The sequence below is a fragment of the Trichoplusia ni genome, chromosome 3 (assembly GCF_003590095.1).
Source record: "Trichoplusia ni isolate ovarian cell line Hi5 chromosome 3, tn1, whole genome shotgun sequence".
In the NCBI taxonomy this organism is placed as follows: Eukaryota; Metazoa; Arthropoda; class Insecta; order Lepidoptera; family Noctuidae; genus Trichoplusia; species Trichoplusia ni.
The window spans coordinates 5743311-5757385 of NC_039480.1; the positions used below are offsets into that span (position 1 = coordinate 5743311).

Here is a 14075-nt window from a genome sequence, read left to right on the forward strand (position 1 = left end):
TTAATGGGGAGTCGTTTTAAAAAAAAAATAACTACGTCGATATTTCGAACTATCTTATACGTTATACTAGCTGTCGCCCGCGACTTCGTCCGCGTGGTTAGAAGAAATTGCGACTATAACTTGAGATTTAAACTATCCTATCTCTCAAGATGGTGTGCGAATTTTATTATAATCGGTTAAGTGGTTCAGGAGTCCATCGAGGACAAACATTGTGACACGAGATTTATATATATTAAGATTATAATTTGACAAAACAATTCGCCTGTTCAGTTTAAACTCATAAAAAAAAAAACAAAATAAAAACTTACCTGCGTCTTATAAAACTTGGATTCGGTAACGTGATGTATTGTGACCTCACTATTCAACTTGGACCCAACCCTTAGCCTCTGGAAGTACGGAAGCGAGTCCCCATTAGCCAAGTGATTAACCCCTAAATCATCTTTCATCTCATTACGATCACTGAACAGAGCATTTCTGAATACATTCCTATCTTCTTGCCCAAAGGGTGTATACAGCCCTGCGTAGTCATGATTTTCTTCGCGTTTTAGTGGTGTGCCTATAGGCTCCGGTCGCTGTATAGTCGAGTTGGCGAATAGTGATGTGTCGTTATCGTATCTAGTCGAGTCCGGTCGAGTGCCGATAGGATTGGGCGAGACGACGGATTTCGGTGTTTGTTCCTCGTAATATTCTGGTGTTAGGAAGCTGCGCTGGTGGTTGTCATCGTTGGTCTTGAACAGGGAGTAGCCTTCGTCGTTTTTCTGTGTGAACGATGCAAGATTCATAATGCGAGTTTGGAAGTCGTCCGGTTTGCTTTCAGGGTACTGTGTTGGGTTGGTATTCGGGTTTGGGGTTGGGTTGTACGTGATCGGGTTGACGTAGTTGTACTGTCCGTACATGGGGTTGGTTGGTGGGGTTGGGTTCCTCACTCCCATTAAGCTCTGCTGATGCATCATGGTCATTAACGGGTTTCGTATGGTGTACATTCCATTTGAAGTGGGTGTGATGGTCGCTTGGCAGGCGTTGGGCGGCATGGGTATGGGGTCCGGGATTCGAATCTGTTCCTGCTTCTTCTGCGCTGTTTGGTTAGTTATTTGCACTGGTGGGAGGTTGGGATGGAACATTGGGTTCCGCAGGGTCACAATCTTGCTTCCGTCGGGTTTGGTGTCGGCCTCGGCGGCGGCGGCGGCTTTCTTTGCCTTCTTTTTGGCTTTCTTTGATTTGCCGACTGGGGCTGGCGTCGGTTCGGGTATTACTACTGGTTTTGGCGGTTCTGCAATTATAAATTACAGTATTAACAAAAAGATGGAAAGCATGCCGAGTAATAAAGATCACCACACGAAACTGTGCGCGACGTGTTGCGGGCTCGAACCCCGTGTAATATCATCGCGACAAACATGAAATTGCCCTTTAAACAAGGATGAAATTCCTTAGGCTGTGGACTGCAGGTTTAGATATAGCTGTGCGTGGCGGGCTCGGCCGTGATGAGCGCGGGCCTCCGACCTCCGGTATAGCAGTCAGGGTCCCTGACCACTAGAGCCACAGGCCAGTCTATGTCCCTACATACTGACCATGCGCGGGCGGCGGCGCGGGGCTGTAGTAGCTGTGCGTGGCGGGCTCGGCCGTGATGAGCGCGGGCCTCCGACCTCCGGTATAGCAGTCAGGGTCCCTGACCACTAGAGCCACAGGCCAGTCTATGTCCCTACATACTGACCATGCGCGGGCGGCGGCGCGGGGCTGTAGTAGCTGTGCGTGGCGGGCTCGGCCGTGATGAGCGCGGGCCTCCGACCTCCGGTATAGCAGTCAGGGTCCCTGACCACTAGAGCCACAGGCCAGTCTATGTCCCTACATACTGACCATGCGCGGGCGGCGGCGCGGGGCTGTAGTAGCTGTGCGTGGCGGGCTCGGCCGTGATGAGCGCGGGCCTCCGACCTCCGGTATAGCAGTCAGGGTCCCTGACCACTAGAGCCACAGGCCAGTCTATGTCCCTACATACTGACCATGCGCGGGCGGCGGCGCGGGGCTGTAGTAGCTGTGCGTGGCGGGCTCGGCCGTGATGAGCGCGGGCCTCCGACCTCCGGTATAGCAGTCAGGGTCCCTGACCACTAGAGCCACAGGCCAGTCTATGTCCCTACATACTGACCATGCGCGGGCGGCGGCGCGGGGCTGTAGTAGCTGTGCGTGGCGGGCTCGGCCGTGATGAGCGCGGGCCTCCGACCTCCGGTATAGCAGTCAGGGTCCCTGACCACTAGAGCCACAGGCCAGTCTATGTCCCTACATACTGACCATGCGCGGGCGGCGGCGCGGGGCTGTAGTAGCTGTGCGTGGCGGGCTCGGCCGTGATGAGCGCGGGCCTCCGACCTCCGGTATAGCAGTCAGGGTCCCTGACCACTAGAGCCACAGGCCAGTCTATGTCCCTACATACTGACCATGCGCGGGCGGCGGCGCGGGGCTGTAGTAGCTGTGCGTGGCGGGCTCGGCCGTGATGAGCGCGGGCCGCCGACCTCCGGTATAGCAGTCAGGGTCCCTGACCACTAGAGCCACAGGCCAGTCTATGTCCCTACATACTGACCATGCGCGGGCGGCGGCGCGGGGCTGTAGTAGCTGTGCGTGGCGGGCTCGGCCGTGATGAGCGCGGGCCTCCGACCTCCGGTATAGCAGTCAGGGTCCCTGACCACTAGAGCCACAGGCCAGTCTATGTCCCTACATACTGACCATGCGCGGGCGGCGGCGCGGGGCTGTAGTAGCTGTGCGTGGCGGGCTCGGCCGTGATGAGCGCGGGCCGCCGACCTCCGGTATAGCAGTCAGGGTCCCTGACCACTAGAGCCACAGGCCAGTCTATGTCCCTACATACTGACCATGCGCGGGCGGCGGCGCGGGGCTGTAGTAGCTGTGCGTGGCGGGCTCGGCCGTGATGAGCGCGGGCCTCCGACCTCCGGTATAGCAGTCAGGGTCCCTGACCACTAGAGCCACAGGCCAGTCTATGTCCCTACATACTGACCATGCGCGGGCGGCGGCGCGGGGCTGTAGTAGCTGTGCGTGGCGGGCTCGGCCGTGATGAGCGCGGGCCGCCGACCTCCGGTATAGCAGTCAGGGTCCCTGACCACTAGAGCCACAGGCCAGTCTATGTCCCTACATACTGACCATGCGCGGGCGGCGGCGCGGGGCTGTAGTAGCTGTGCGTGGCGGGCTCGGCCGTGATGAGCGCGGGCCCGCGCGGGGCCGGCGTCGGCGGCGCCGCCAGCTGACCGCACTTCCACAGCGGCTGCGGGGAACGGACATAGCAAATGTTAATCATAATGATCAACACTTTCAACTGTGTGGCGTGAGTGTGAGAGAGCGCGCGCGAGCTCGCTCGTGTGTGTGTGTGTGTGTGTGTGTGTTTGTGTGTGTGTGAGTACGTAAGTGTGTGTCTGTGAGTACGTAAGTGTGTGTCTGTGCGCACGTGGGTGTGTGAGGGTGGGAGTGAGTGTATGTGTAACACAGGTAATAATAAGCCTACATCTATTCCAAGATTGTTAACCGTTTCCTCTGAGACAGACTGAGAATAAATTGTTCAGTGATTTTCGTTGTTTTTATTTCAGATCATGGCTTACAAGGGTTTTTATGACGGGCATGTGTGGCGGGCTGGTAATACTACGTTAGGTAGATCGCAATTAAAAAATGACCTTAGGTATTAATAAAAAAACGAATGAAATCCCACACTCTCTCACTTTTACAAAGTGCCACATGCCTAAATTGGTCTTATTAAAATTGAAATCCGTCATCATCATCATCATCCTATTCGCAACTATATTGGAGTCGTTCGTTTCGTCGTCGAGAGTTTTTCTAGGAGCGACCTACGTGCCTATCTGACCTCCTCAACCCAGTTACTGACGACAAGATACCCTTTAGTTAGACTGGTTGTCAGACTTTCAAGGTTCTGACTACCTGTAACGACTTTCAAAGATAAATGAACAACAGCCCACAATTGAACGTGTCTTCCGTGTATTTATCGACGTCAAATAACAAAAATTATGTAAACTGGTCAGTTTTTAATGTAACATTTTTATAAATTATCTTAATAACTTTTTAGCGACTAGCGATATCACATCAGATCATGATTATAATAACTATCGTGAGACTGATTCATTATTAAATGATGTAACGGTTTACTCACGCGTATTTATCGGGGTAGCCCGACTAGTTTCGGACCCAACCGGAGTCCTTAATCATGAGCAGACGCGGCGGGCGAGCGAGTCGAACTGGGTCGGGCTACCCCGATAAATACGCGTGAGTAAACCGTTACATCATTTAACATCAGATCATGATTATGGACTCCGGTTGGGTTCGGAACTAGTCGGGCGATCCCGATACATACGCGTGAGTAAACCGTTGTTAAATAAATCATTGATTGACTGCACGGACAGCAGAGTGGTCACCAGGCCAAACCCACTAATCTCAACGACTCAGAACAAGCGTTTGTGTGATCCACGAATGCTCGTCCTGAGTCTGGGTGTCTTTGTGAATGCGACATGAGTGTTTGTGAAACCCAAGACAAAAGGATTGAATTCAAAATACATGAACTGGGCTGCTTTTGTAGGACGACTAAAAAATCACTGTGTATACTGAGGTAGATGCGTTTATCTCGAAACCGCCATTTTGCGATGACTGTATTCCTAGTCATGACGGCAGTATTAAACCCGTGCAAAGCCGGGGCGTGTAGTGATATATATACGTACCACAGACTTGATGGGAGGAGGTTCCTTCCTCTCGTTCGGTTGGACGCGCGTCAGAGTGATACCAGGAGGCAGCTTGAGGTCAGCCACCTAAAAGACATTATTTAATTTACTTATTCGCATATATATGGGTATCAAATGAAGGAGCTTGTTGATAGGAATATGAAAAAAAAATAGTCACGTGACTTTAATCCACTATGGCGGACAGGCAATTTGAAATGCACACCCATGATATGGTTATAAGCGTGTTTTTTAGTTTCTTAAACTGTTAATGATTCCTTGATTAAAATGTAATGTCTTGACGAAAATTTATTTTCATGCTTATCATTGGTAACAAAATATCTTCCTTTCAAGAACATAATATGTTTCCCACCACATATCCTCATATTCTCAATGTATAAATACCTGTACCCCACAGCTAAGCTGTTCCATGATGCTGCACGAGGCCGGCTTCTCGGGTTCAGCATTGCAAGGGGTCTGTTGACACATCCATACATACAAATCATAATCTGGTATATTATGGTGGTTGAGGTCACCACACCAAACTTATGCTCGACGAGTTAATTCGATCCCCGCGTAGGACAAGCATTTGTGTGATCCACGAATGCTTGTTCTGAGTCTGGGTGTCTTGTGCACGTGATTTGTATGTTTGTAAAACCTCCCGCGACACAAGGATTAAATTCCGTACTGCGAGAGTCGTTTTCAAAAGAAGAAATAAGAAGTATAAGTAATCGATGATAAGACTATAGCCGGAGCCGAAGATAGATCTCGATGGCGTGCAATCGGGGAGGGCTATGTCTAGCAGTGGAAGAATATGGGCTGATGATCACATGAAGCCTACTATCAATTAATTATAATAGATGTTCCATAGAGCGAGGATGGGTGTTTCCTGGTAGATAGTCACATTTTTTATTAAATTTCTCAACAAGGCCTCTGCATGTTGGACCCGTGTCCCGGTACACGCCTTTAAAAATGACCGGGCGTCTGCTCATGAAGTTATCCCGTCTATGATAAGAGATACGAAATTTTCATTTCAATCACATTTCTAGTGAAATAATTCTTTTACGTGCTGTTGTTACATTATTAGAATATTTTTCTGAAGTAAAAACGACCTTGTGACGCGGCTAGTTTTACAATCATTCAAGTCACATGCACGAGACACCCAGAACCAGGACAAGCATTCGTGGATCACACAAACACTCCGGATCGAACCCGCGATCCATCACAATTATTAGCTTTGACAGGGCCATATATTACCAAATAAATATTTTTTTTATACAAATCCTGACCTTTTTATTAACAACTTGTATGGTAGTATCTGAAGTGATGTTAACAACTTGCGGCTTCTGTTGCTGTTGTTGCTGCTGTTGTTGTTGCTGTTGTTTCTTATTCTCCTTCTTGCTGTTAGCTTGTGGTTGTGGCTGTTGCGGCGGTTGCTTCGCTTTCGGTTGTGGTGGTGGCGCTGAAATGTAACCACCATATTAAAAAAAAAAAAGCTGTGTGATACAGAATGTTCCCCACCCAATATATGCGATTGATTTTAAATATAATGCGGTCAAATTATCTATGGCAGTACCGAAACAAAAAAAATCATAAGAACTAGGTTATTAACTAGCTAACAAAACTTGAACTTAACTAAACTATCTTTAATAATTCACTCTTCATTCTATTAAAGCAACGACACCAGAATTTTAATACACTTAGGGCCGATTTTTCAATCGCTAGATAACTTTTATCTGAGTAATAAATATGGCCGTTTGACACATTTTCTATACAAAAACTGTCAAAACGTCAAACATATTCGTCAGATAAAAGTCGCAGAAAAATCGGCCCTTAAAAAAATAAAGATATGTATTTTAGAATATTAGCGATTGGACAATATATACAAAAGATCATTTGTTTACCCATATTATGTAATTAGTCTATAGGCCTTTTTAAAACAAATAAAAACAAAGTAAAAAAACAAACACTCACTCTTCTCCTGCTTGTTCTCTTTCTTCTTCTCCTTCTTTTCAGCTGCCTTCTCTTTCTTGTCCTCCTTCTTAGCGGGCTCCACCTTCTTGGCGGGCTCTGGTTTCTTCTCGGCCTTCTTGGGTTCAGTCTTGACTTCTGGTTTCTTTGTTTCAGCCTTCTTCTTGGTCTCCTGTTGTTGTTGCTGCTGTTGTTTCTTCTTCTCTTCTTCTTCAGCCTGGAGAAAAAAAGTTATTGAATATTATTTTTTTTTCATAATCAACTAAGATAATAAGTACGAAGAAAAATTAAACAAGAGAAATCTGAAATATACTCTTAAAAATGATAAAAACGCCGCCGCCCGCGCCCCTCACCATTGTTACAAGGCTCGGACCGCGCTCGCAACAGAGCTGAGTTTCTAAGAACTACGAATTGCATCATAATATTGAATAAAAATTGCATTTTAAATTTATTCAAATCTCCAATACCAATTTTTTTATTATGAACGTGTTAGTCATTGGATACATGAACTGGGCTGCTTTTGTAAGACGACTAAAAAATCACGGTGTATTAGATATATATCCTCACCTGTTGCTTAGCGAGCAGTTTCCTCTGCTTCTTGGACAGCTGTTGTGTCTCCGGCAGAGAGTTGGATCGCTGCTGCTGCTGCTGTTGCTGCTCTTTGGAGGCCTTGTCTTCTTGCTTCTTCTGTTCTTTGTCCTTCTGCTTTTTCTGTTGATAGAACGAGAGATTTATTTTGGGGCTATATATAAAAGTATTGTTTTTCTTGTACGATTTTGAAAAGACCTTTTTTGCGTACGGGATTTAGATCATTTTAAAACAAATTTATTTTAATAGTATTTCTGGTGTAAATAATCTTAGTTGTGAATAACCCTTATCATTGAGGGATGCGAAAAATAAATAACATAAGATTCTCAGACCTACTAAATCCCTATTTTACTAAACCGAATATCATGAATCTTTGTACAAGTTTACTTTTCAAGGGATCAGAAGGAACATAGGGTGTTTTACAAGCGATATACCACGCGGGCAGAGCAGCGTGCTACCGCTATTATGCATATAAAATTTCATAAAAATCGGTAAAGCCGTTTCGGCGGAGTACGGTAACTAACATTGTGACTTTAGAATTATATAATATATATGTAGGTAAAGAAGATATGTTTGTATGTGTATCACCTTATCCTTGTTCCCCTTGGCGAGCTGGTTGATATGGGCCAGTGCTTGCTCCCACGTTTGCTTGCGACCGTCGCTCTTCGGGTCCTCGGGGGGCTTGGCGGCCGCCTGCGCTGCTGCTGTTATACAAAAACTTACTTGATTTCCTTTCTTTTTATTTAAAAAAAACGACTCCCACATTAGGAATTTAATCCTTGTGTCGCGGGAGGTTTTACAAACATACAATTCACATGAACAAAGACAACCAGTTAGTACTAGCTGTGCCGGCGAACTGCGTATCAACGATCGATGATGTAAAGTGGGCTAAATATGAAAATTGGCACTTGCAACCTTTAAACTTTAAGCCTTCCCTGGACTGTTATGAATACATCAAGACTATAATAAGCCAAATCGGTTCAGCCATTCTTGAGTTTTAGCGAGACTTACGAACAGCAATTCATTTTTATTAGAGATGCGCCGAATAACTATTCGGTATTTGGTATATTCGGCAATTTTTTCACTATTCTTATTCGGTTTGGTGCCGAATATATTCGGTTCATTTTTTCTCCGCCACATAACCCGATGTAGAACTAAAAGATATAACTTATTCTGTTATAAGTCTACGAAATACTATGAAAAAATTGTTGAACTAAGATAATAAAATAAAACATGGATAAAATAAAATAAAAATAGGTCATGTTAAAACCTGTTTACGCGGCGAAGCAATACAATTTTGAACCGAATATTCAGTTCGGTAAACTTTAAACCGAATAGTATTCGGTATTCGGTTATTCGGTGAAACCACTATTCGGCGCATCTCTAATTTTTATATATTATATAGATTTAAAAACTTAAATTTTTATATATTCCAGTATGCAGGAGCAGGTGGGACTTTGTAACTTTTAGATCAAATGGAGAACCATTTGATCTGAAGGTTTACAGGTAAATAATGCATTGCGATGTAAAGTCCACTTTATGTTATACAATTTTGTTGTAAAAGAGAAAATAAATACAAGATAATGTTATCATATAATTATAAAGGCAAAAGTAAGTATTTTTTGAAAGTTTTTTTATAGATATTTTTATATGGTTGTTAACATGTATATTTGATGCATTTTTGCGCAATTATTTGAACCTCAACCAACTTTTTCGCGAACTTTTATTCTATGATGTAGATTTAACTCTTTGCTGTACAATTAAAACTATATTAATTAACTAGCTGTTACCCGCGACTTCGACCGCGTAGTTAGGAAATAATATATTTTCTCGTAATAAATCATAGCCTATGTGTTAATCCAGGGTGTCAGCTAACTCCATACCAAATTTAATTGAAATCGGTTCAGCCGTTTTGACTTAAAGAAGTAACAAACATACAGACTCACAAACTTTCGCCTTTATAATATTAGTGGGATAGTGGGATTAGTGGGATGTATTGATTGTGACCGACCTTCGTCCCGCCGCCTGAGCGCGTTGGCGGCTATGAGCGAGTGCGGGTCGCGGCAGTGCTGCAGCGGCGCGCGCAGGCCGGCCGCGTGCGTGGTGAGCGAGCCGCCGCACGAGCCGCCGCGCCCCACGCACACCACGCCGCCGCCGTGCGCGTCTGCACCGACAATGTAGGGAATCAGTTTCAACAAAAAAAACGTCTACAGCATAATTTAATCCTTGTGTCGCGGGGGTTTCACAAACATTCAAGTCACATGCACAAAACACCCAGATTTAGAACAAGCCTTCGTAGATCACACAAATGCTTGACCTACGCGGGGATCGAGCCCGCGATACGTCGCGCTCAGTGAGTTTGGCGTGGTGACCTCATCCACTCGGCTATCCGTGCAGAAAACAAGTAAAGTAAATAAGTCAACTAAACTTGTACAAACTGTGCGATAAATGGTTTTTATGTTATCATCGTCTCCATTAAAAATTTAAGATTTTTGTTATTCCAACTAAAGTCCTAAAGTTTTTAAATATTGATAAATATTAATTACCATTTCACGTAAAAACCACTGAACGGATTTTGACAAAATTTGTTGCACAGTTAATTTATAACTTAGATTACAACCTAAGGTAGTGTTTATCCAGATTTTATGTTGCCGTAAGATCATTTTCGTCGCTGGCTACACCTAATAAATATATCAGAAACAGAATAAATTTATTTGTGTAAACATAGGTAACATATTTTAACAACGACTCACTTATATAAGCAGTTTGTTGCCTCTGTTTCTCAATCCTCTGCTTCTCCAATTCCAGCAATTTCAGATGCCTCTGCTGCAACTCCAGGTGCTGCTTCTGTAGTTGTTGTTGATGTAACAGCTGCTGTTGCTGTTGCTGTTGTTGCTGCTGCTGCTGTTGTTGTTGTTGTTGCTGTTGTTGAAGTTGCTGTTGTTGTTGTTGTTGTTGTTGAAGCTGTTGTTGTTCTTGCTGCTGCTGTTGCAGCTTCCGTTGCTGTTGTTGCTGTTCGATCTGTTTGGATAGTATTGATGCTTGTTCCATCTGTGAAATAAAACGAAATGTTTACTATATTTTTAAGCCATTAATAATTAGTATAATATGTTATACCTGAAGCCGACGACAACATATTCGGGAAAACCTATTCTGTTGAAGACTCTACCATAGTCAAGAAACAAAGTGTTTTATCGAAAAGGACAGTAGCAGAGTCTGATGAAGCGGAACGAGACGGAGCTAGTGTGATTGTCTAATCAGAATTCCTGTCTGATCTAGCAGATTTAGTTCCACTCCACAGCACTCCACACAACCCACTCCGCCCCACTCCTAAGTCACCACCCAACTCCTCCATCCTCCGACCCGCTCCACCACCCTCCGCACGACTCCCCACTCCACTCCGCTCGCCTCCTCACCTGTGTCTGTATGAGCGGCTTCTCGGGCTTGCCCTGCAGCGTCCGCGACTCGGCGAGGTGGCGGTCGCACTGCTGCAGCCGCCGCGCCCAGTCCAGGACCTGCTTCTCAGCGGCCTGCATCTCCTGAGGGGGGAAGGTGTCGGCAGATAAGTGACAAGTGGAAAACAAACAAATATATTTGTATGTTCGTTAAACAGTCATAGCTAATAACTAACTTAAACGATTCCGATTAAAAAAAATGCATCGAAAAAGACACGTACGATTGAAGACTACGTCTAATAAAAAACATTATTTTGCGACACGGTTTCGAAAATCAATTCTTAAGAAACAACAAAATGTACACGGTGATTTTTTAATCGTCTTACAAAAGTAGCCCAGTTCATGTATCCGACGTAAAATACCCCTAGGCGCGATTATTAATTTTTTATCATCAACAAAGATAATAAGTACGAAGAAAAATTAAACAAGAGAAAACTGAAATATACTCTTAAAAATGATAAAAACGCCGCCGCCCGCGCCCCTCACCATTGTTACAAGGCTCGGACCGCGCTCGCAACAGAGCTGCGTTTCTAAAAAACTACGAATTGCATCATAATATTGAATAAAAATTGCATTTTAAATTTATTCAAATCTCATAAATACCTATTTTTTTATCATCATTCATTCATCCATCGTCATTGGATACATGAACTGAGCTGCTTTTGTAAGACGACTAAAAAATCACCGTGTATACATTGTCATTGGTAGATCAATTCCTTTTTTTTTAATAAAAAGAAACGACTCCCGCAGTAAGGAATTAGATCCTCGTATCGCGGGGGTTCCACAAACATACAAATCACAAGAACAAAGAGGGTGTCTTTGTTCTTGACTCGGACTCAGAACAAGTATTCGTGGATCACACAAACTTATCCTACATGGGGATCGAATCAACACGTCGCTCTCAGTGGCTTTGGCGTGATTACCTCCATCACTCGTGAGGCCTTACTATAATTTAAATTTTACGACATATCAGATCCAGTACATCATCGCACAAACCTTGGAAGTGGTGTTCATGAGGGTCGTCAGTTCAGCGAGCTGGTCAGCTACGTGTTGCATCTTAGCTTGCTGCGCGGGATTCAATTTCTGTTTTTTACCTGATATAGGAAAAAGGAAGATTTATTTAGTATAATTTAATAATAATAGTATAAATAGTACCAGTGTTTTACAAGGAACGACTGCCTATCTGACCTCCTCAACCCAGTTACCTGGGCAACACGGTACTCCTTAGTCTGATTGTCAGACTTTCAAGCTTCTGATTACCCATAACGACTGTCAAAAGTGTATGAATAACAGCCGGGACCCACAATTAAACGAGCTTTTCGAAAGCTCATTATTGGAAGATGCAACGAGTTACTCGACGCGTATTTACCGGACCTACTAGTTCTGACCCAACCGGATTCCTTAAACATCTGACGGCATCAAGCTTAGCTAAACCTGTGATCGATGAACTTGTGTAATTGTAACTCGAGTCACGTGAACTTGTGCAGGAATAAAAGGTTGTTGAATGTATGTTTAGTTGTAGTAGGCCTTCTACCTTGGCACCTGGCACCTGGCACCAGGTGCAGCAGCAGCTAGTGCGGTACCTACAGTGGCTGTGCTCACCCTTCTTCCTGGGCTTGTTGGTCGCGCTGACGAGCTGGCGCGTGTGGTCCAGGCGTCGCTTGGCACCTGGCTCCAGCTGCAGCAGCAGCTAGTGCGGTACCTACAGTGGCTGTGCTCACCCTTCTTCCTGGGCTTGTTGGTCGCGCTGACGAGCTGGCGCGTGTGGTCCAGGCGTCGCTTGGCACCTGGCTCCAGCTGCAGCAGCAGCTAGTGCGGTACCTACAGTGGCTGTGCTCACCCTTCTTCCTGGGCTTGTTGGTCGCGCTGACGAGCTGGCGCGTGTGGTCGAGGCGTCGCTTGGCGGCGGCGTGCGCGACGTGCAGCGCGGCCACCTCGCGCCGCGCGCGCTCCAGCTCCACCACGAGGGCGTTGCGCTCCGAGATCAGGCGCTGCTCCATCTGGCGGCAGGGAGGGAGGGGTGGACTTTTTACACCTATCCCTTGAGGAGTCCAAAGGACTAGAGCCAGTCAGGGTCGCGCAGAGTATGCGCAAGCGCTCCCGTGGCTCTGGCTAAAGCAGTAGAAGGGGCCCGGGGTGGTGTTAGTCGGTGGAAGTCCGGCATATCCCCACGCAGTGCCCTCGACGTGGGTTGAAGACATTAGCGTTTCACCCCGGAAAAGGGGAGGGCTAGGTTATAGATAAACAATTCGCAGATGTTACTACTATAGCACGCTCTTCGAATATTCGCTAGCAATTCTTGCTGTGAATTCGCGCCGTTTCCCGCAACGATCGGGCGAAAAGTGCGCGCGAATGTATCTACACACGCGTTTCGCGGCTTTCGAAGCCTTTCGCGCCGCAAGTGTAGAGCCCGCTTATAAATATACATGTAAAGCGCGCTCTACACTCGCTCTAAGTACGCGAAGCGCGAGTGTAGATAGTTACGCGCGCTCACGTTCACGCTTTGCGCCGTTCCCCTTTCGTAGCGGCGTGAATTCACAGCAAGCATCGCGAGCGAGTGTAGAGCGCGCTTAAGCTTTGCTATCTTACACGTTGGTTCAAACTGCACACGGTGTGCAAATTTGATTGACAAAAAGAAAATAGTTTAGGAGACCATCGCGTGTCCTTTTGTAAAACAGAGATGTCACAGAAGGACGCGCCCGCTATAAGCCTACGTCGAGTGGAGCATGAGCGCACTCTCCCGCCCTAACCAGGGTTCAGGGCGACGACACAGGGGGTACCTGTCGTCCGAGTATAGGACCCGCGGCAGGGGGCCACTTTCGGTGCTATGGATGTGGTCCCAATATGAGGCGAGGAGGCCGATGCTCTTTACACGTCGACCTCCATACGTCACGAGCAAGAGACCCACCGGTTCACTCTAAGATTGAAATACTCAATGAAATCGATAGCTTCAATGGAAAATTGTACTCGACGCAAACGACGAGACCCAGCCCTATGGATAAATGACCTAAGCGGTGGCTGTCTCGGACTGGATGCGGAAGATGTGGGGACAGGGTGTTGTGGTTCAACCGATAGGCCGAATTCCCACCAATATAGATAATTGAATCAAAATAACCCACAAAAAAGAAACAGCCGTTTTCAACAATTCCTATTTTTTAGGTCCGTTTGGAAGAATATACGTTTTAAACAAGGCGTCCCTTGCTAACGGACCGACGATATTGTAGTAATTTACAGCCATAAACAATCTTCAACAACGACGTTTTTGAGGGGTCACAATCACGACCTGCCACATAAGGTTGACGCTACAACCTTCAACAACCATTTTAGTGTAGGGGAGGGAGTTGCC

The 14075-nt window shown here is 45.9% G+C and overlaps 1 protein-coding gene across 1 annotated transcript in view; it reads right to left on the reverse strand.

Annotated features, from left to right (window-relative positions):
- Positions 1-14075, reverse strand: part of LOC113508679 — a 51273-nt gene that overhangs the window by 4251 nt on the left and 32947 nt on the right. The window contains exons 34-46 of the mRNA XM_026891761.1: positions 12570-12729; positions 11726-11823; positions 10691-10813; positions 10028-10325; positions 9286-9438; positions 7863-7978; positions 7254-7397; positions 6690-6903; positions 6005-6177; positions 5121-5192; positions 4719-4805; positions 3142-3262; positions 309-1270 (exon numbers count right to left, since the gene is read on the reverse strand). Of these exons, the coding sequence (XP_026747562.1) occupies positions 309-1270; positions 3142-3262; positions 4719-4805; positions 5121-5192; positions 6005-6177; positions 6690-6903; positions 7254-7397; positions 7863-7978; positions 9286-9438; positions 10028-10325; positions 10691-10813; positions 11726-11823; positions 12570-12729 (2721 nt within the window). The remainder of the gene's footprint in view (positions 1-308; positions 1271-3141; positions 3263-4718; positions 4806-5120; positions 5193-6004; positions 6178-6689; positions 6904-7253; positions 7398-7862; positions 7979-9285; positions 9439-10027; positions 10326-10690; positions 10814-11725; positions 11824-12569; positions 12730-14075) is intronic.